The 20907-nt window shown below is 48.2% G+C and overlaps 1 protein-coding gene across 1 annotated transcript; it reads left to right on the top strand.

Moving 5' to 3' along the window:
* The first annotated feature begins 3619 nt into the window (after positions 1-3619).
* ERRFI1 (ERBB receptor feedback inhibitor 1) lies at positions 3620-17787 on the top strand. The gene is made up of 4 exons (XM_079945663.1): positions 3620-3795; positions 13874-14071; positions 14181-14254; positions 15115-17787. Exons 2-4 carry the CDS (start codon positions 13950-13952, stop codon positions 16296-16298), a joined length of 1380 nt encoding a protein of 459 aa, XP_079801789.1. The 5' UTR covers positions 3620-3795; positions 13874-13949; the 3' UTR covers positions 16299-17787.
* The last annotated feature ends 3120 nt before the right edge of the window (positions 17788-20907 follow it).

Raw genomic sequence — 20907 nt, 5'->3', positions numbered from 1 at the left:
AGAAGGGGGAGTAATATCCCTAATTAATATCCCTGGGGAAAATGGAAGTTGTAAATTTGAAAGCTCCATGGAGATTTTGATTTGATGAGGCAATTCCCATGGGTGAATCTCGGCTCATATCAGTGGGAGAGTTTAAAGTAATCCACAAAGTTTATTGGAAATACTGTGTAAATATGTGTGTGTGTGTGTGTGTGTGTGTACCCAGATGTCTCCAAAACATAAAGTGACAACTAAACAAATGATCTTTGTGAAACGCAATTCTTCCATTCTCATGCATTTTTTATTGCACACATCTATAAATTGGTTTTTTTAAAAGTGCATAACTACATATACTGTGAATAGAAAAGGCTCTAGGACTAACAGAGTAATGCAGAAAGTGTCTCACTTTAAAATATGTCTCTATAAACAGAGCCCAAACACAAAAACATCTATAATCAAGATGAATAACCACCAAGTTGCGATCCTCTTCTACAGTATTCGCATAATATCCAAATAGAAATTTGGAAGTGTCATAACGCCCTGTCCAGCACATGTGTGCTTACACATGACTTGCAGGGATACTGGGGGAGGACAGAAAGAAACAGTGTCCTTCGGAAAGCAGAGACTGCGATCCTAAGGTTTCTGAGCCAGAACCTCTCCCTGTTCTCACTCCAAGTACAGCCTCTTCTTACTCTGAAAGAAGGGCAAGTGTAAAGTGACAATCTGGGTCAATGTGAAGTAAGTCTAACATTTTAAATGTTACATTTAGGGTTTTTTAATATTAAATAACAATCAGCCAGTATAAATTCCTTGGGAGGTGGCCTCAAAATTAGATGAATTGGGAGATGTAAAAAAAAACATTGTCTGACTTTAACTTTCTTCCTTACTGGAGATAATTTAAAACATGCTAGATTCAGTACAAAGAGGGTATTTTTTCCCCTAAACCTCTAGACTAGTGTTCTAATCTGTTAAAAGTCATGCAATGATCATTTGATAAACACAAAATGCTCATTTGAAGTTGCTTAGCATTTTCCTTTTAAACTGTTCCACAAATACTCCACAATATTATTGACATGTCAGTGTTATTACAAACTATCATTAATAGAGTCTTAGATAAAAGATATGTGGGGTATAAGTGTTCTCATGTAATTCAGCCACAGCTGAAAGCCACATTGTATGAGTATTATTGTAAGCAAAATTCAGTAAGCCATCAGCTCTAACTGGTTTTTCCCCCAAAATGAATACATCAAGATGTTTATTTTCCAGGGCCAGGGGGCGGGGGGGCGGAAATTTAGGAGTTTGGGATTAAAATATACACACTAGTGTATATAAAATAGATAACCAACAAGGACCTACTGTGTAGCACAGGGAACTACACTCAATATCTTGTAACAAGCCATAATGGAAGAGAACAGAAAAAGAATATATATATTCATATAGATATGTATAACTGAATCACTTAGCTGTCCACCTGAAATTGATACATCATAAATCAACTATATTTCAATAAAAATTTTTTAAGATGTTTACTTTGCAAGTTTTAAATAGATCAGAAGAAAAAATCAGATTCATCAAGAATGACTCATGTGATTTTGTGATTTTTTTTTGATAATTTACCGAAACGTTAGCCCATCATACAGCTCTCAACCCTATACTGAGTATCCTGTTGATCTTCTTTCTCTAAAGAAGGGGTGTGTTTGATGGTTGCTCTGGTGATTATCACTGTTTAATGAATAGGAGAATGTAAAACATGCCAATAAGGCCAAAGCACAAATTACAGCTGTATTGTGGTTACTTGAAATCGTGCAACCAGGGTGCCTTTTGGATGAAACTTGAGCTTGGCTAGGTCCCCATTCAGTAAATGCTGGACTGTGAGGTCTGAAAAGATGTTCTCTGGCAAGTTCTCAGGCTGATCCTTTTTTTTCATACTGATAGTGTATGGGTAAGCTGTAAACATAAATGAAACCAAAATGGGGGGAAAAAAATCTGGATAGATTGTGAATAAAAAACCTAGTTAATTTGGTAAGAAAATTAGCGATTAGTTGTGACTAATTTTCATCATCCTAAAATACTACTACATGAATGGCAGTAAGAAAAGTTAACAGAAAGATGGAATAAATGAATTCTTAAGTAGCAGAGCAATGAAATGACCCAAGAAGCCCTGAAGTCCAGAAGGAGCCCATCAGAATGAGGGATAGAGCTCTCTCTGCTAAATGTTTGTTTATCTTGCAAATAAAAGAGAGTTTTGTTTTGTTTTTAGTTTGGGTTCCTAAGGCCTTGAATTCAAAATTAAGCCTTTGAATTAAATTTAAAAGAATGTAAGTAAATAATAGGGGAGAAAAGGCAAATCACTTCATGGAGTGTAAAGTTAATAGTTAACCTGATAATGAGGTCGGAATCTCATTCCATATGTTAAACTACTCCAATTAGGTAGTGCTAAATGTCTAACTATTGGGCATTACTGCTGAAATGCAAGAAGGGCCTCTGAGGAGACCAAAGAGGTCAGCAAGAGGTCTCTGGCCTCTACTCAATAGAGTACCATTCAGGGGATTTCTTCTAGTTAAAACTGGAGGGTTTCTGTCTGTTTGCTTTTTTTCTTACTTTAGTTACTCTTGGTTTGTTATCATTTGTATTATTTATTTTACGGTTAAACTATAAGCCTAAGTTGCATCACCGGCGCCTCGAGAAACCTCCTCCTGCCGGCTTGCTGGTGTTTTGTCCTTGGGCATCAGTGGCTGCCCTGATGCCAAGAGATGTTGAGGTCTGCCTGGGTCTATTAAGTAAACACGAGGTTCGGAAGTCAAGCGGACGCCGTGTTGCGGTGAGGGGGTGCTTCTGGAAGCCCGTGGGCGGCCCTATCCGGGTCAACTGCCACCAGGGCCTGGCCTCCGTTGGCAAACGTGTGGTCAAAGGTGAGGTTGCCGGGCACCCTGCCAGGAAAGGCCCTCACCAATGTGACCTCGCTGCCCCTCGCTGTCTCACACGGTCCCACTCTGCCCCACGCTGTCCCTCAAGGTTCCGATGCCCCACTTTGTCCTTCCTTGTCTTGAGCTGTCCTTGATGTCCCACACTGTCCCACCCTGTCCCGCGCTGTCCCTCCCACGCCGCGGCCCGCGGGCCTCGTGGTGAGCGCGTGGCTGCAAACTGCAGACGCGTCCCCCACCCCAGGCCGGCCCAGCAGAAGCTCCGCTTGCCTCCCCCCCGGTGCCCTCAGCCCACCCACGCGGCGGCGGCCCGCTGACACGGGAAGACAAAACCCTCCCTGGGGCTGGAAACGGTGGAAACCCCGCGCAAGGCGCGGTGCCGCCTTTGGGTCGGGCAGGAACCGCGGCCGAGGCCGGGCGGCCCGCACACTTCAGAGGAAGATTCCCGGGAGGGGGTTCTCGGAGCTGGGCAGCGGCCACCCGGATCCGACAGAGGGGAGGCGCCCAGACCGCGGCGGCCCAGAAACACGGCCCTCGGGAGACAAAGACTGCGTCCCAGCGGGGCCGCGCGACACTGGCAGACCCCACGCGAGCGCCTCCGGACCCCACGCGAGCGCCTCCGCCGCGATATCGCCCCTTTAAGCGGCTCGCGCCCGGAATTGGCTGCGCGGGGGAGGTGGGGCGGCGAGGGGCGACGTCACGGCCCCGCCCACTCGCTATATAGTGAGGCGGCGACGGCGGCCGAGTGCGAGTGGGAAACGCTAGTGGGAGCGGGTGGCCGGCGAGCGGCGAGGCGCCTGCGCGGTGTCCGGGCCCCTGAGCCCGCGGCGCTGAGACAGCCGGGACGGACATGCGCGGGAGGGCGCCGTGGGGCAGCCGCGGCTTCGCTGGGGTAAGGGGCCTGCGGGCGAGGGCGGGGCGGCGCCGCGCCCCTCAGGGCTCCGGGCGGCTCACTGCGCGGGGCGGGTCCCCGGGGCGCGGAGAGGGTCGCCCGGTGCAGAGTCTCCCGGGACGGAGGGAGGGGCCGGCCCGGGGCGCCAGGGACGCGGCTCCGGGAGCGGCGAGCCGGGGTCCTGCGTCCGCGGGCTGGCGGCGGCCTCGGGGTCTTTCCTCCTCCCGCTGGGGGCTGCACTAGTCTGGTCCACACCGCGCGCCCGCCAGCTCTGTCCTGGGAGCTGCGGGGGGCCGGGATCGGCGCCGGTTCTGACCCGCGGTTCTTCTGCCTAGTCTCGGCGACGACGGTCATCCCCAGTCGGTGTTCTTAATTCATCCGAGCAGCCCCGCGCCCTCCTCCCCCCCTCTCCTCCCAGGAACGTGATTCTTTGCTGTGAAGGTCCTAAATGCTGCCTCAGATGGAAGGAACTGTAGAATTCTGTGTTCGAAACGACAGCACTTATTGATTGGCCGGTTCTTGTGTGTGTACGTGTGTGTTTATATGTATATCATAGTCTTATACAAATTAGATGACTCCTTTACCAGGATTGATACTGGATTGGTGCTTGCGAAGTCTATATTAAGATTTCGTCATTGCTCGAAAGAAACCAGTGTCTTACCTGATAAAAAAATATGAGTAGAGTGTTAGTCATAAACGTAAGTGCAATCAGAATAGAGACTGTAGCTTTAAAAGAGATGTGTTGGTGACTTTAGGTGCACCTGCAACACAGGTAGGGCAGGACTGGTTTCTAGGCAACTGTTGGGGGTGAAGAAAGGTGAGGTTAAAATGCCTTCCCCCCCCCCTTCTGGAGAACAAGTGTTCTACAAAGTTTCAGGCTTTTATAAATCTGTTAAGAATGCAACGGGGATATGTTTGTTCAGGAGACTGAAGCATCTAAATAAGTTCACCATATCTGGTTTTGCCTTCTTTTTTCAACTGCATTTCTTTCTTTTTCTTTTTTTTTTAATCCTTACTGGAATTATATAGTTGTAAGTGAAGTTTTCCTTAAACCAAGGCATTTTGGTACTCATTTCAGAAAATGACCAAATTTTGCTAAGACCAAAATAAAAGAAGTCGGTTCCTTGTTAACAGGCCGACTATGATTGGTTATCAGTATGTTATCAATCAAGCTTTTTTCCAGATATTAGCAAATTTGAAGAGAAATACATATGGGTTTTAGCATGGAGTTCAGACACTGTTCATCTTTGCCTTCACTTCATACAGAAGTTTCCTTTTCAGCTGTGTGTTCTTGTGGACACTCACTGGTAGGTGGGAGAGGTCTGGGAGTAATAATTTATAATCTAACAGATGTTAGACTGTAAACTCCTTAAGGGTAGGAACCCTGCCTTGCACAACTTCTGTCTTATGCAGCTTTGCACATAGTTGATGACTGATAAATAATTGCAGGAAAGCATATTTTACATTTTAAAGCTCAGCAGGATAGGGCCAGTCGCTGATAAAGTTCGGGAAGCAAATCTGTTGTTTTTTTTTTAATGGCCGTTATGAAATGTCTGAATTATTCATATTTTGGGCAGATAGGGAAAACCACTGTCGTGATGCACTGGGTTTCCTACTTTCGGTTCACAGTCGATTCTAGTTGCTCTTTCTGTGAGATTTAATTATACTGTAGACTTGAGTTTTCGTGTGAAAATAACTGCTGCTCCTCAGAGGAGCCAGATAATATTTCCTTTCTGCTAATAGTAATGGTAGCTTTTAAAAGCAAGTCACCTGGGACTTCCCTGGTGGTCCAGTGGATAAGACTCCGCACTCCCAATGCAGGGGGCCCGGGTTCTATCCCTGGTCAGGGAACTAGATCCCGTGTGCATGCTGCAACTAAGAAGCCCGCGTGTTGCAACTAAAGATCCCCATGTTGCAACTAAAGATCCCATGTGCCACAGCTAAGAGCTGGCACAGCCAAAATACAAAAATTTGAAAAAAAATCAAGTCACCTAAATTACAGGTGCAATCTAACATGCTTGAAACTGACCTGAATGTCTACATACCGTGAGGTTGCTTTCAAAAGGGGACCAGAGGAGGAGAAAGGTGGTGCCAGGGGTAATTCGAGGAATTGGAATGTCACAGACTCCCGCCATGGAGGGAGTCTGCTCTTAAGCTAAATGCATTTGTGTGGGTACCTCAGCACCAGGATTTCTGTAGCATCCTTTGGTGCTGTTGTTTGGCCATGCGTTATAAAAGCTGAGCGGGATAACTCAGCAGGTAAACGAAATCCAGTTGTGGCATTCTGGCATCATTCGCACGGTATAAACATGCTGTGTAAAGATAGGTAAAACTGCTGAGTTTTGGGGTTCTGAACATACGTTACTAGCTTAAATACAGAAGTTCGTTTTAAGGTAGGGGGAAGTTAATGTGGGATTCAGATTTCAGAAAAGGAAAAAGGATTCTGCGATATGGAGTCCTCGTTGATACTTGAATCCAATTCTTTATACCATAACATTGGGCGGTATTACCGAAAGGCCATTGAATATATTTTTAAAATGTGGGGCTCTGGCTACACGACGTAGCCCTTTTCGACTCCAAAGTGCCGTGATTCAACAAAAGATTACAGTTTAACAGAGGAAACAGTAGGAAGGTCAGGATGAGAAGACATTGTCCAAAAGCTCTTGTTAAAGACCCCCAGCATATGAAACCCCATAGTCACAGGTTGGGATTTGAAAATACTGTTCCTCTCTGCGCGGAATGCTCCTCTCCTGACTCTTCTCATGGCTGCCTGTTTTTTCATCGTTTAGATTCAAATTTGAAAAGTCACCTGAGAGAAGCCTTCCCTAGCCACCTGTGTGAACAGGTTCTTCTGCCCCCTTGCCCTCTCCTGTTCTCCGCTCATTCCCTTGGAAGTGACCACAATCTGAAATAGTGCGCTTACCTCTTACCTCTCTCCTCGCTAGGCCGAACCTTAGTCAGCACCACCTAGCGTCGTATGTAGTCCAGAATAAGCATCCGATAACTATTTGTGAAAATAATGGAGCCCTGCCCTCTAAAAACCAGTGAGCCAAATGCATGAGCTGAGTTCAGGCTTCTCTGCGCAGCTGACCAGCGCTTGGGTCCTGTCCTTTGTGTCAGTTTCTCCATCTGTAACCAGGAATGTCAGGAGGAGAAACGTGGCTGTCGCCTGAAATGAAGACACTCTAGAAAGGAGAGGTGGTGAAAGTGTAGTGGGGAAAATGCTAGATTACAGGGCAGAAGAGCCGCAATGGCCCTTTGCCAACAGGAAGATGCTTAACCTCACTTCATTTCCTCCTCTGTAAAATGGCGACTATAATCCCTGCCTCCTCTTACAGGGATGCCTTGGGGATCAAGTGAGATAACATGTTAGAAAGTGTTTTGTCGTCTGTGGACCGCTTTCCAAATACAAGACATTTTGTCATTAAATTCTGGATTTTACAATAGAGCCTGATTATCACGACCCACAGGGATCCATGCTGGGAGTGGGTTAAAAGGAGGCCCCTTGGGTGTATGTAGGGACCCCTTTTTACGGGCGGAGACAGACCCGCGTATATCAGATACCATCTTGTAACGGGTTATATGATGGCGGGGCATCCACGTGTCACTGAAGGTTGATGGTGTCAAAGAACTGTTTGAAGTGGTCACGGAATATCAGACTGATAACTTAACCCACCCTTTCCAGAGGATACATAGGACAGACCTGCAAGTAATAACTTGTACAGGAGAATTTGAGGGAGTTGAAGTATAATAGGAACTTTCATAGGCTAAAGTTTGCCCAAGAAAAAACTATGACCAAGCAGCGAAGCCCCAGGACAGTCTGTCTGAGCCACCCTGAAACCTTGAGCATCGTAGCGGGTCAGATCTTCCCCCGGTTTAATTAAGAGCTTGGAGAGCCGTGTGGTGTGTGGGAAGAGCCTGGCTCAAGTCTGGGCCCCAAGTTCCTTAGCTCTGTGCTTGCGGTTCCTCGGCTGTAAATGAGGGTGGTAATAGGCACCCACCTCCCAGGGTTGTGGAGAGGATTAAATTAGTTAATACACATAAAGCACTTGGAACAATGCCTGTCAGATAAGTGTCCAGCGAACTAGTTATTATCCTTACTGGGTTTCTGTTCACTGTAACAATCTCGAGTTACCCATTGGGTGACTTAAACGCTCATTAATTAAATGTGAAGTTTTAGACTCGCTTCCTGTCATTAGACTATTGTGCTCATTGTCCTTAAAATTTGAATAGAAATCACGTATCTTTCACAATTAGAAATCTACCGTGTGTATGTCTAAAAGGAATAATATTTTTCCATCCAGTGTGTCTTTGTGTTCAGCTGATGCTAGCGCTGTGTAGGAAAAGGACAAAGGACAAAAGAATCCATTCCTGCTGTGGGGCGTTTCTGCTCTGTCACCAAAGCCGTGTAGGAGACTGAGGGAATCCAGAGGCTGTCGGTGACCATGGTAGTGGAGCAATACGTTTTCTGTTGGCTTGACATTTCTTAAAATACTTAGCTGGAGAATATTCTGAATTATTTCAGAGCTTAGGTCACCTAGCTTTGACCGCGACAGTGTGAAGATCAAACATTTTCCTGGTTGCCGTGGTTTTTCCCACCTACACATGGGCCATCATGGGCCAGGTGCAGGGCTGCAGGAGGACAAAACGTCCATCCCCACCACACTGGGCCACACGCACATCTTCACTGAAACCACTGAGTTTAGTTACGTGTTACTAACTTCAGATAACACACTTTTAAATCATCTGGGCATTTAACGCAGCGGCTGTTGGTGCTTCCACAGTAGCGGGGCGCTCTCCTACCTTGCTGCCCCTCCTCCCTTCCCCCAGATCAGCCTATTGAAGTGAAATCCGAGAAAAACCCTGAATTAGGGCCTGTGATTTTTGAAGAATCTTCTGCTTTTAGTAAATCAGCTCAGGCCACACAACACTATAGCGATCATAAACGCTGAATGTGTTAGGCGAATGTCAAATAAGTTTTCTCCTTTTATTAACGGCAATTAAAATCCTGTAAAGGAGCTAAACTGAGCGTTCAGTGCAGATCGCTTGGCCACCAGCGCTTTGGACACGAATCACAGTAAAAATAGTGAGGTGTGGTTTTGTTTTCTTTGCTTTTTCATTTTCCCGAAGGTGATTATTTTAGGCATCTTCAAAATGAAAGATGAGTTGGTTTACTTGGGGAGGGTCTAAAATCATGGTAGTTGTCGTGGCCTTAAGTCAGTTTCTTTTCACAGATTTTGGCTGTGAATATAGTTACCTTATATCTCCCTGGGTATGGAAATAGGTCGGTAGGTAATTGTTACATGCAGCTGCGAAGACCATTTATCACCCTGAATAAACAGAAATCAGGTTCTTAAACCAGATTGAAAGAAGGAAATTACATCACGCTTTCAAATAAGGAAGCACTGGGCAGAAGTGGATGAGTTGTGTGACAAAAATGTGCCCCTCCCCCTCTCATGGATTGCCTGAGATTTATTAATGAGATCTGCGGCCAGGTAAGCCTATCTAGGTTATTGTCTCAAGGTAGCCTGTTTTTAAAAGAATAGTCTCAAAGAGGCTGTCCTCAAGCAAAAGGCACGTCATTTCACCTATTTGATAAAGAATGGGCAATGTGCTTTTGGATGGAACCCTTTTTTTTTTTTTTTTTAAGGAAAATGACCTTAAATTTAGCAGCAAAAACACAGGAGGTGCATTACAATCCGGAAGAGAGGAGAAGGTGAAATTCAGTGTTTCTAGAAAGCATCCCCTGATTGCTTTAAGTAGACATTTAGTAACAGATGCCAGTTGGGAAAGTTACACTGTTAACCATTTAAGCTTCTAATTTTTTACCCAGTCTCAAACTGTCCAGTTTGGATTTTGGAGATGAATTTAGTGGAAATTCCTTGCTGGCTACCCGTCCTAGACTTGTTCCGCTATAATTGGGCAATGTCAGCAAATGTTAAGTTTATCGCTTACACACCTGTGTTTTTCCCCTTCTTCACTGGTTTGTATTATAAATTCCATAAATCTTTCATGTAATTACTTTTTTAAAAATGAGATGAATATTTTCTCAAGATCCACTTACTAAGTATGTGTCAGAAATGAATGCGGTCAGGATCTGTTGGGGCGGGGGGAGTGCTGTCCTAGAAAGTTCGGCTGATAGAAGGGGACCAGGGGCACAGAACAACCCGAGCCCTGGACAGCCTCCTCCGGCTTCTCCCAAGGGAGCGGGTTCATGGAGAGGGTGGCCCTGAAGCCTACATTGATTCCTAACAGCGATGTGGGGAAAGGAGAAGAGCTTGAGAAAGGTGGATGGGGGCCTCGTTGTGAAGGCCTTCAACGCCAGACCGAGCAGCTTGCACTGAGCAGCCCTTGAAGACTTTGACGAGGTTGGAGCAGTGGGAGATGAGGAACAGCGATCTGGTGTGCAGGGTGGGTGGGGACTTTCAGACCCGAGGCAGATCTGGACGGAAGGAAGATAGGTTTGAGAAACAGCGTAGAAATAAGCTGTGGACCTTGGCGATTGAAGGTACATCTGCTGTAACTCAGGTTAAAAATGGTGCCTTTCGGAGACGTGTGATCTGCTTAGACTGTGAACTGGTTTGGGAAGGGGGAGGGGATGTGCAGTGGGTGACAGGAGGCCTTTGGTTAGTAAAGTTGGAGATGCCAGGGGACCATCCGACTGGAAAGGTAATCACCAGACAATAGGAAATGCAAAGTGGAGGCTTGCGCCTGGGCTGGACTCGGGTTTCGGGAAGCTGTCAATGTAGAGTTGAAGCCCTAGAGGGGGATGAGAACTCCAGGCAGCACCGGGTTGTAAGGAGAGAAAGTAAAGGGACAGCCTCAAGAAACACATGGCTTTAGGGGTTTTGTTCTGTTTTGTTTTCCTTGAATTAAAAAAAAAAAGAAGTGATGTTAACAGGAAAAAGTAGTTCACACCTGGGATGGGTATTTAACAGCATTTTTGACACAAAGGCTAAAAATTAGTTCATGTATTTGAGAAAAGTTACTATGCCCAAGGTTATTGAGACCCTGGTCTATATACCAGACTGAGTGGGTTCACATTAGCTTTCGTATTGTTTGCATTTCATCGCACAATGCCATCTTGGACTTACAGTTCCTGGTTTTCCCACGTAGGTATCTTTTTGCAGCTGTTTTCCTAATGAATTGTAAGGTAGCGCTAGTTTTACAGTTACAAGGGAACAAACTTCGAAACACGGCAGCATCAGTTAAATTTCACTTGAGCGCCGTGTTTCTTTTTGACTCGAGGTTGACCAAATTGATTGACTTTTTTTTTTTTTTTTTTTTTTTTTTTTTTTTTTACAGAGGAGTATACATATTGAATACTTCCAGAGTTTTGAAAGAGGCATAAAAGAATTCCAGGTGGTTGAGTTTACAACCTGAGGAACACACTTTAAAAGTTTCCTTCCAGACCCCCTGCAGGTTCCCTTTTTTGAGTCTACAGTTGGGAGTTATTTTCCAGAAGAAGAGAGCACACAGTGACACTGCCCTGGGAGCTCCCCGTGCGAGCCAGTGGGAAGTTTGGACAGTTTCATAACATGGCCCATTCACAATTCCCCATTGAAATGTAGAGGCAGGTCACCTTCGATGAATGCACAAAGACACTATTGTGGTCACAAGCGAGCTGCCTCAGTGAACACAATTCTTTTTATACTAAAAAAAAAAAAAAAAATTTTTTTTCTTAAGAAAGCTAACAAGGAGGTGATGGAAACAATGACCGAAAAATAACTTTTTCTAGAACGTGTACATAATGTTAAGGGACCACTGAAATGGAAGTCCAGAATTCCGAGGTCATTTCAGCAGAGGCGATGGTTACACAATCACCCTGTTGAAAGCGAAGATTTAGATGGCATTCGGAGGCCGACCCACAGTAATTACTGGTAGTTCTTGCTGGCCTGCAGACAGGTGAGGGCTGGGCCTTCACCGTCCCCTGCAGCACTTTCCTGTAATCTGGATGGGCGATCTTCAAACGTGTGCTTTCAAACCAGTCAGATACCATATTCTTCTTCCTATCTGGCCTTTCAGTTTTCTATCGCCACAGATACTGTCCCTGTCCTCCTGCCAGTGCTTGCAGATTGCTCAGAAACAGCACCCTAGACCACCGGGCAGGGACAGAGAGGGTATGTCTAGCAATTTTTTGCTGAAGATTTTATCTTAAATTTTTCTTAGAGCTTAACTGCATTCAGGGGAAGTAAAAACACATTTGCTTTGTTCCTGATCTTAAAAACCAACCCTCAGAAACAACAAAAAAAGACCTCCCAATAACTTAGATTTCTGAAATGATGGGGGTTTTTTCCCCCCCTCTTCTTAATCACGTATCTTTAGAGACCGATGAAAGAAAGATAATGCTTGACTATTAGAAATAATATTTTAAACCTGTTGAAATCTCTGCCTAGTATATGAAAACAGCTGACTTCGGGAGAGTAAAAAGCTGAGAAGGGCTGATCGGACCCCGTCCTCCTTTGTCACTGAAACATTAACTGTCTGCATTCCTTTTTACGTGAAAAAAAATGAATCATCAACATTTGCAGAGTATTTTTTTAGACCCTTAGCTTTAAAAAAAACAAAAAATAAACCCTGTGCCTTACATATTGTTTACATTCAGTTGCTGCTGACAATACTAATAGATGGCGTTGTACAAACGTTCCCTTACTGAGCACCTGCTAACGTTCAGGTGGTGATAATTAATGATTGGGGTGCAGCCTCTTTCCTGAGCTCACAGTCTTGTAGGGGGTGATGGATTTGACCCTGAAACAAAACTCTGACCTGTGTGCCCCTCCCCCAGCACAGCACCCATCTCACTCGTCTTGTGTCACCCACAGTCCTCAGCACGGCACCCAGCTCTCGGTTTGTGCGAAAATACTTGCCAAGAGGATGAGAAAGCGTTAGAAAGTGTATGTACACGTCGCACAAGGGGCCAATGTGACACGGAGACTTGACAAGTGACGTCCTCACCTTATTCTAAGCAAACATGCGTATCTGAAGACAGGGCAGACGTGGATGCTAATAACGAATACACCGTGGTAATGAATACGGAAAATGGGGACTGGGGACTCCAGACACATCTGACAAGGGGGCGGAGGGGTCTGAAGGTGAGGAACTGCTGGGTTAAGAAAACTGTAATCCATGCCTCGCAGCTAGGCAGGACAGACGTAAATTACTAGGCAGTTCACAGGGGAGAATGTGGAGAATGCAGTCTTCAGTTTGCCTTTAAAAGGGAGGAGGACGCTATCCAGGTCTCTGCCGAAGCCGCCATGCAGAACTCGATTTCCACGGGAGAATGGAAATGAGTATCTTCATATGTAACGAGTTCTTTTTTCTCGCAAAAGTAGTTACTGGAGAATTTGTCTTCCCGGGGCCCACATCCGAAATACGGAATCCAAGTAAATGCTGGGCTTGTGGGGTTGGTCATCAGGGGCCGAGTGTACTCTCCTGCTTCATCTAAGCGTTGGGGCTTAGAGAATATTAGTGTTGCAGATCGGAACCCAGTAATTTCTGAAATTACTTGTGTAGCTCGGGGGTCGGGGTGGGATGAGCTCCACTCTCAACACAACCACACGCTGGAAGGTCCGTGTGTGTGCTCCGGCGGGTGAGGCCGCTGTGTTGTGCAGCTGTCAGCGCGCAGGACCTCTGCCTCGGCTGGTCTGTTTCCCATTGGCTGAAAGCATCTCACATCCTGGATTAGTACATTCCCCCGCCCCCCAAAAAAGACTTATAATGTCTACATTTACGTACCCTCGTGAAAAGTAAGAGCTAGGTAACATAAAAATGGAAGAACCGGGCTTCCCTGGTGGCGCAGTGGTTGAGAGTCCGCCTGCTGATGCAGGGGACGCGGGTTCGCGCCCCGGTCCGGGAAGATCCCGCGTGCCGCGGAGCCTGCGTGTCCGGAGCCTGTGCTCCACAACGGGATAGGCCACAGCAGTGAGAGACCCGCGTACCGCAAAAAAAAAATGGAAGAACTGAGTGGAAGTCGGTCGTGGAACGTTTCCATTCCACAGCCCCCGAAATTGTCTCACCGTGGCGAGTTGCGTGTGCTTCGGGATTGTTCCGTTTACTCTCTCCTCTGTATCCCCTCTAGGAAATGAAAGCCACTGGCTGACCACACATCCCTCCCTGGGCTTCACGAGTTTTAAGACTTCCCAGAATAAGGCACAATGTCCATGGCCGGAGTCGCTGCTCAGGAGATCAGAGTCCCGTTAAAAACTGGGTTTCTGCACGATGGCCAAGCCCTGGGGAGCCTGAAGGCCTGCTGGGGGGGCCGCGGCGAGTTTGAGAAGTAAGTGCAGGACGTGGGGCCGCTGGAGCCTGAGTGTGTGACGTCCGAGTGAGGGCGGGGACGCGATTGCTGCCTGTTTGTCACCAAGGTGTCTGTCCTTTCCTTTCAGCGGCTTTTTGAACATCGACCCCATAACCATGGCCTACAGTCTGAACTCGACGGCGGAGCACCTAACATCCATAGGTATGTGTCCTGAAAGCCCAAGCGCCCCTGGCACTGGGGGAGGAGGGTGGTGGCAGCCCCTCGCGTGAGCTTGGCCTCCAGCGTTATTTTCTAAATGAGGGAACGACCTGAGCTGTTTCCGACAGGAGCCGGTCCCCTAGTGGCGACAGATTCTGAAGCTAAGCGTGTTCTTAGCCGCCTTTGCACCTCAGCCTGAGTCACTGGGTCTCCCCGTGGGGGTGTGAGCTTCTAAGGCGTCCCAGCGATGAGACATAATAACTCTCAGGAACCCCGGACAGGATCTCTCTTCTTCCTGACGAGCCTCGAATGCCTGTTCGAAAGTGACAAAGCGGTATAAGTGTTGACAAAAACTTAGAAGAGTGTGTGTATGTTAGTCCTCCTAACGTGAACCTGGTGTTCCTTAGATTTTTGCCAAGGGCTGCTTGTCCCATCGCAGGCGAGTCTCTGGCTCGCGGTATCGCAAGGGGCCTGGTGAGGCTCTGTCCTATCTCAGGGCCGCCCTGAGTGTGCTGTGTGGTCCACCTCTCAAAGGACCAGGTTGGTGCAGGCTGGCACTCGCGTAAGTTACATGCTGCTGGCCTTCTGTGGATTCTGCACACGTCACAGAACCTGTCTGGGGCGTGTGGGCATGCGCCGCGCACGCGTCCAAGGCAGATAGAAGAGGTCATTTGTTCTTTGAACCGGATCAGGTGCGTTCCCCACCTCCGGGCCCTAATTACGCCCGTGGGGCTTGCCTGGGTGTGCTCGGCGTTCCAGCGGCTGGGGGTTTGGCCAGGAGCGACCCGGCAGAAGGCGGCAGGAGCGCGGGCAGCTGAGGGCGAGCGTGGTCGATCTTGGGTAACCTCTCGGGTTCCTTCCAGGGCGCGCTTCCAGGTCTGCTCCGATGAACGGCAGCCACTTTCCGGAGCACGGCCCCTCCGCCAAGTCTCGCCTGCCCCCTCTCATCATCCCCCCGAGTGAAGGCTGGGGGCAGCAGGAGGAGGGTCGGGTGGCGTGTGGATTGAAGAAGCTGGCAGTGAACGGGGTCTGTGCCTCCACGCCCCCGCTCACCCCCATCAAGACGCCCCCGTCCCTCTTCCCTGGCGTGGCCCCCTGCGAGCGGGGCTCTAGGCCCCTGCCACCCCTGCCCATCTCCGAGGACCTCTCCCTGGACGAGACGGACTGCGAGGTCGAGTTCCTGACCAGCTCGGACACGGACTTCCTTCTAGAAGACTGCGCGATCTCCGAGTTCAGACCTGACGGCCCTGGCAGGCGCAGCTTCCGAGGGTGCGGACAGATCAACTACGCGTATTTCGATACCCCGGCCGTCTCGGCCGCGGATCTCAGCCAGGCGCACGACCAGGCTGCTGGGGGGACGAGTGCCAACCCCCCTCTGTCCCAGGCCCACCGGAGACTGAGGAGGTGTCACTCAGGCCCCGCAGGGTCCTTTAACAAGCCGGCCATCAGGATCTCCAGCTACGTGCACAGGGCTTCTCCCAACTCCGATGACGACAAGCCCGAGGTGCCCCCCCGGGTCCCCATCCCTCCCCGGCCGGCCAAGCCGGACTACAGAAGGTGGTCGGCCGAAGTCACTTCCAGCACCTACAGCGACGAGGACAGGCCCCCCAAAGTCCCGCCGAGAGAACCCTTGTCCGGGAGTAACTCCCGCACCCCGAGCCCCAAAAGTCTCCCGTCTTACCTCAACGGGGTCATGCCCCCCACGCAGAGCTTTGCCCCCGACCCCAAGTATGTGAGCAGCAAAGCCCTGCAGAGACAGCACAGCGAGGGGGCCGCCGGTAAGGTCCCCTGCATCCTGCCCATCATTGAAAACGGGAAGAAAGTGAGCTCAACGCATTATTACCTGCTCCCTGAGAGGCCGCCCTACCTGGACAAATACGAAAAGTTTTTTAGGGAAGCAGAAGAGACACACACGAGCACCCCCATCCAGCCCCTCCCTGCCGACGGCGGTGTCTTTTCGGCCCCAGAAAAGCTGGACTCGAAACCAAGAGTGGATCTGGCAGGCCACGTGAAGCGCAGACATTTCTCCTACGTGGTTTCCCCTTAGACCCTGGGTCCTGGCTCAGCAGAGGCGCCGCAGCAGCCAGCGGTTCTCCTGCAGTTCTGCAGCCTGATGGCGGTTCCCAGGAAGACGGGGCAGGTCGCAGGGTCAGAGAGTCGAACTGTCTGTCTTAAAGAGAAGGGTTTAGAGGGTCGTGAGGTGCTGCCACGCTGAGCATCCCTGCCCGTGTTAGTGGCGGAGAAAAGTCCGCTCAAGTCTGTGATTTAAAGATGTGATGCGGGAAGGAAGGATGGGGACATTTCTGTACGTGCTCACGTTATGCACCCGTACCTACACTTGTGGTAAAGTCGTAGATCCTAGTTGCAAGTTAACCAAGTAGTTGCTATCTTAGAGTAATATATATTTAGAATGATAAAAACTAAAGCTGGAGGATGGCTCCTGGCAGACTGAAGATTGAGCACATGGAAGAGAATACAGAATACAGTATTGTTTAGATCAAAATCATTAGAAAAAAACCCAACTATTTCTGCTTACTAAGTTGGAGGATTTCTGGCTCGGAGGCCTGTTCCGTTTTGTCTCATTCATCTTTGCAAGCAGTTTTTCCATGGAGGGCAGGGCATTCGTTCTTTCCGTGATTTAACCTGCCTCGTTCAAGTCATCCCAAGACCTAAATCCTTTAGGTCTTGCTTTCTGGTCTGTTGAGGGGAGGGATGGCCACATATTTGGTACCGTATTCTCACCTGTCCGTGTCTCACATCTTGAAAAATGGGAAGGTAACAGAATTAGTCAGTCATTTTTCCTTACCATTCCTGCTGTATTCTACCCCCCACCCCCACCCCACCCCGAAACACAGGGCGCTCGGGGGGGAGAGCAAATTAAACTCTTCGCCAGTGTTGAGGATGTCAGTTGAAGCAATAATGAGACAGCAATGCGGTTGAGAGGATCTGTGTGGGGACGTGTGTCGTGGGTTTTTTTGTTTTGTTTGTTTCTTGTTTTTTTGTCCTGGGTTTTTTCCCTCCCCTTTTTTAGACTGTATAAATAAACGAATACAACACAAGCTGGCCTTGTGTTGCTGGTTCCTCTTCAGTATTTCCCGGGGATTGTTTGCTTTTTAAGTAAAACACTTCTGACCAACAGCCCAGTATGTCTTAAGAGCAGAGGTCACCTCAGCACTGCTTTGGAAACTCTCACAGTCGGCTGCTCCGCTCGGAGAGCTCACGTTCCCATTTTCACAAGCTTCGCTGTATTTATCTTGTGTAGAGCCGCACAAAGGAGATGGTGCTCAGTGACAGAAGTACCTTACTGCAACGTTCTTCATGTTAAACAAGCTGTTTACAGTTTAAACTGCTGAGTGATGTTATTTGAGTTATTTAAAGCTTATATTTTAGTATGAACTAAATGAAGGTTAAAACATGCTTTAGAAAAATGCACTGATTTCTGCATTTATGTGTACAGTATTGGACAAAGGATTTTATTCGTTTTTGTTGCATTATTTTGAATATTGTCTTTTCATTTTAATAAAGTTATAATACTTATTTATGACACCGTTAATAATGTTTCTTGCCTACACTCTTATAAAATTTTGTGTCTCGAGGGAGGGGGAGGGGAGGTGTAAAAAAAATTTGTGTCTCGAGTAATATGACAACATGACCATTTTTAAGCACAAGGGAACATTTTTAAGCAGTCTAACATAGGCTTGAAATTTACCACCATTCCCTAAAATGACAGACGATTTAAGCAATGTACATTTAAGTAGTATACAGACAGTGAAAACGAGCTGTTTGTATTTATAACAATTAAGAAGGTGCATCTGAATTGATGCTGGTTTGTTGCTGTGGAAACAGGTTCCTTCTGGGGAGGGGCGTCCCCATCCAAGGGGCTCTAACAGGAAGCAGCCAGCTCTGACATGGACCTGATGTGACGCACTTTTTTTTTTTTTTTTTTTTTTTTTTTTTTTGCGTTACGCGGGCCTCTCACTGCTGTGGCCTCCCCCGCCGCGGGGCACAGGCTCCGGACGCGCAGGCCCAGCGGCCATGGCCCACGGGCCCAGCCGCTCCGCGGCACGTGGGATCCTCCCGGACCGGGGCACGAACCCGCGCCCCCCGCATCGGCAGGCGGACTCTCAACCACCGCGCCACCAGGGAAGCCCCTGATGTGACGCACTTTGAGTTTGAGGACTGGGTCTGGGTTGCCCTGGGCCCCTGGGGGAGGCTCTGCTTCTTGCTTGATGCAAGGCCACCAAAGGAAGGCCAGCCTGCCCTGGCTTCTCATTGAGTCATAGGTTTGGGAGGCGGGAGGAGGCTGGGATGCCGTCGGGGAGGGTGCCCGTCCGGTGTCGCCTGGTCCTTTGCCTGTTCGCCTCCCTTTCTTCTGCCCTGTCGCTGAAATCCAGCTGCCTGCCGTCCCCCGCCCCCGGCCCGCGACACTCCCCAGCTTCCTGGGCGACGGCAAAGCTCTCCATGACTTTACCTGCACCCCTGCCTGTGCTTGGTTCCTTCCAGAGTAAAGAGCGAGGACTCGGAAATGGTATATCTGGGCTGAAAGTCCAACTCCAGCTCTTTCTAATGACGTGTTGGGCAGATTCTTCGAAATCTCTGTACCTCAGTTTTCTCATTGGTAAAACTGGGGGAGAGGGTTACAACTACGACCGGGAATTATCTGTGACAACGGCGTATAAACCAGTAGCTGGTACACAGTGGGGGCCCTGTCTGTGGATTGATTTCATCCTCACCCCACAAGCTGGGCGTTATTTCTGGCAATTGACAGATGAAGAAATGGGTTTGAGGAGTTCCTTCAACAGACGTTTGTTGAATAACTACCAAGTGCTGGATCCTCGGAAAACACACCCAGGCCCTTATGGAATTTGAAGCAGTACCTAGTGACCATTTGTGATAAACGCTGGAAAGGAATGAACAGCGGTGGTGACAGAATGACAAAAGGGCCCCCACCTCTCTGAGGTGATGAGATCTGAAGGGATGGAATCTGAGCCAAAGGAAGCAGAGTGAACTGGGAAGCCCAGGACGGGGACCGCAAGGCTGGAGGGAAGCTGGGCATTCGCCAGGGGCCGGAAGTTACCCAGCGAGAGCGACAACGGGGAAGGGTAGCGGATGCCACTCAAAGGTCTAAGCAGGGGATGGATGGGATGGGATGTGTTTCAAGAAGACCAAGGGCTGTTGCATGCAGAACGGATTGGAAAGGGGGAGACTTCAGGACAGGCTGTCGGAACTGAGATCCGAGTGTCCGGCGGTGGAGACGGAGAAACACTGGCTTTGCAGATACTTGGAGGTAGAAATAGCAGGTGGTGATCTCAGGTGGGAGGCAGACCCAGGTGTGTGGCCCGGGCCACTGTGCCTGTCCCCCGGGGGCTCCCGATCACGGCACTGAGACCGCACCATCTGCAGCTCGTGGTTTTTGCCTGTTTTTCCCACTCCACTGCCTTTTCTTTGTACTGTGGTCAAGACCATCTTTAATTCATTGCGTACTTGCTTCCCTCTCACCTTCATGTTGTTCCTTGATTTTGCGCGACTATTATCTTTTCCTGTTTCTTCCTGGCCAGTGCCACTAGTGACCAGAACGCTATCCATAGCACCGCTTGCCAGCTCAGTCCTTGGCCAGCACACAGAGCAGATGGAATTCTAAGCGCTCCCCTGGCCCAGGGCAGCCCTGGGCCTGCTCTCTTAGTGTCGATAAGACCGTTACGGGCGAGGAGACAGCCGGCTCTCAGCTGCCACTGAATGCACTCTTGAGTCCTCACTTAAAGACGGGCCTTACCTAGTTAACAAGGCTCTGGCCTAAAGTCAGGAAGTGCAGGCTCATCTCAACCTCCCACGTCCTCCGGGAAGGATTCCCTGAGCTTCCCTTCCCCATGAACGGGAGACCACAGCAGAGCAGGGCCCAGCCCTATGCAAACAGAAGGAATTTATTATTAGGGACCGTTTCATGGCAGAAAGCAGAAGCTAAGTTCAAGAGGACTCCTTTGTTAAGTCAACCCCAAATCTGGATAATATTAAATTCCAAGTCTCTCTAGGCTGCAGTCATCGAGTATGCCTTGCCGATCTTACCAAATTCCACATTCTAATGGAAGTTTAATCTTGTTTATGTGTTGCTTATTTCTCTTTAGGTCTCAAGGGATGTCTTAACTGTGTTATGAAAAGATCTTTTAAAAGGATGTTTCTTAATGCTAGGGGCCCTCGTCAAAACAACAGAGCCATAGATTTTTCTAGAGCAATTCATAGTCGGAGAAAAGAGAACTACATCCACCTACTGGTTTAAGGATCAAAATATATATTAAGCTATTCTCTATTTTAGTTCTTTTTAAAAAAATTTTATTCATTTTATTTTTTGGCTGTACTGCATGGCATGCGGGATCTTAGTTCCCCAACCAGGGATCGAAACCCGTGTCCCCTGCAGTGGAAACACGGAGTCTTAACCACTGGACCGCCAGGGAAGTCCCTCTATTTTAGTTCTTAATTTCATCACATAATTTATTATATTAGGGTATAGGGAGACATTTTCTTAAAAATAAGCTCCTAGTATGGTTATTTCATACAGAGCTTTGTTTTTGTTTTTGACTTTTCGTTTTGAGATTAATTATAGATTCAAAAGTTTCAAAAACAGTACAGAGAGCTCCCCTGTACCCATTACTCAGATTTCC

The sequence above is a fragment of the Stenella coeruleoalba genome (genome assembly GCF_951394435.1).
Source record: "Stenella coeruleoalba genome assembly, chromosome: 1".
NCBI lineage: Eukaryota > Metazoa > Chordata > Mammalia > Artiodactyla > Delphinidae > Stenella > Stenella coeruleoalba.
This window is presented reverse-complemented; position numbering and strand designations above follow the sequence as displayed.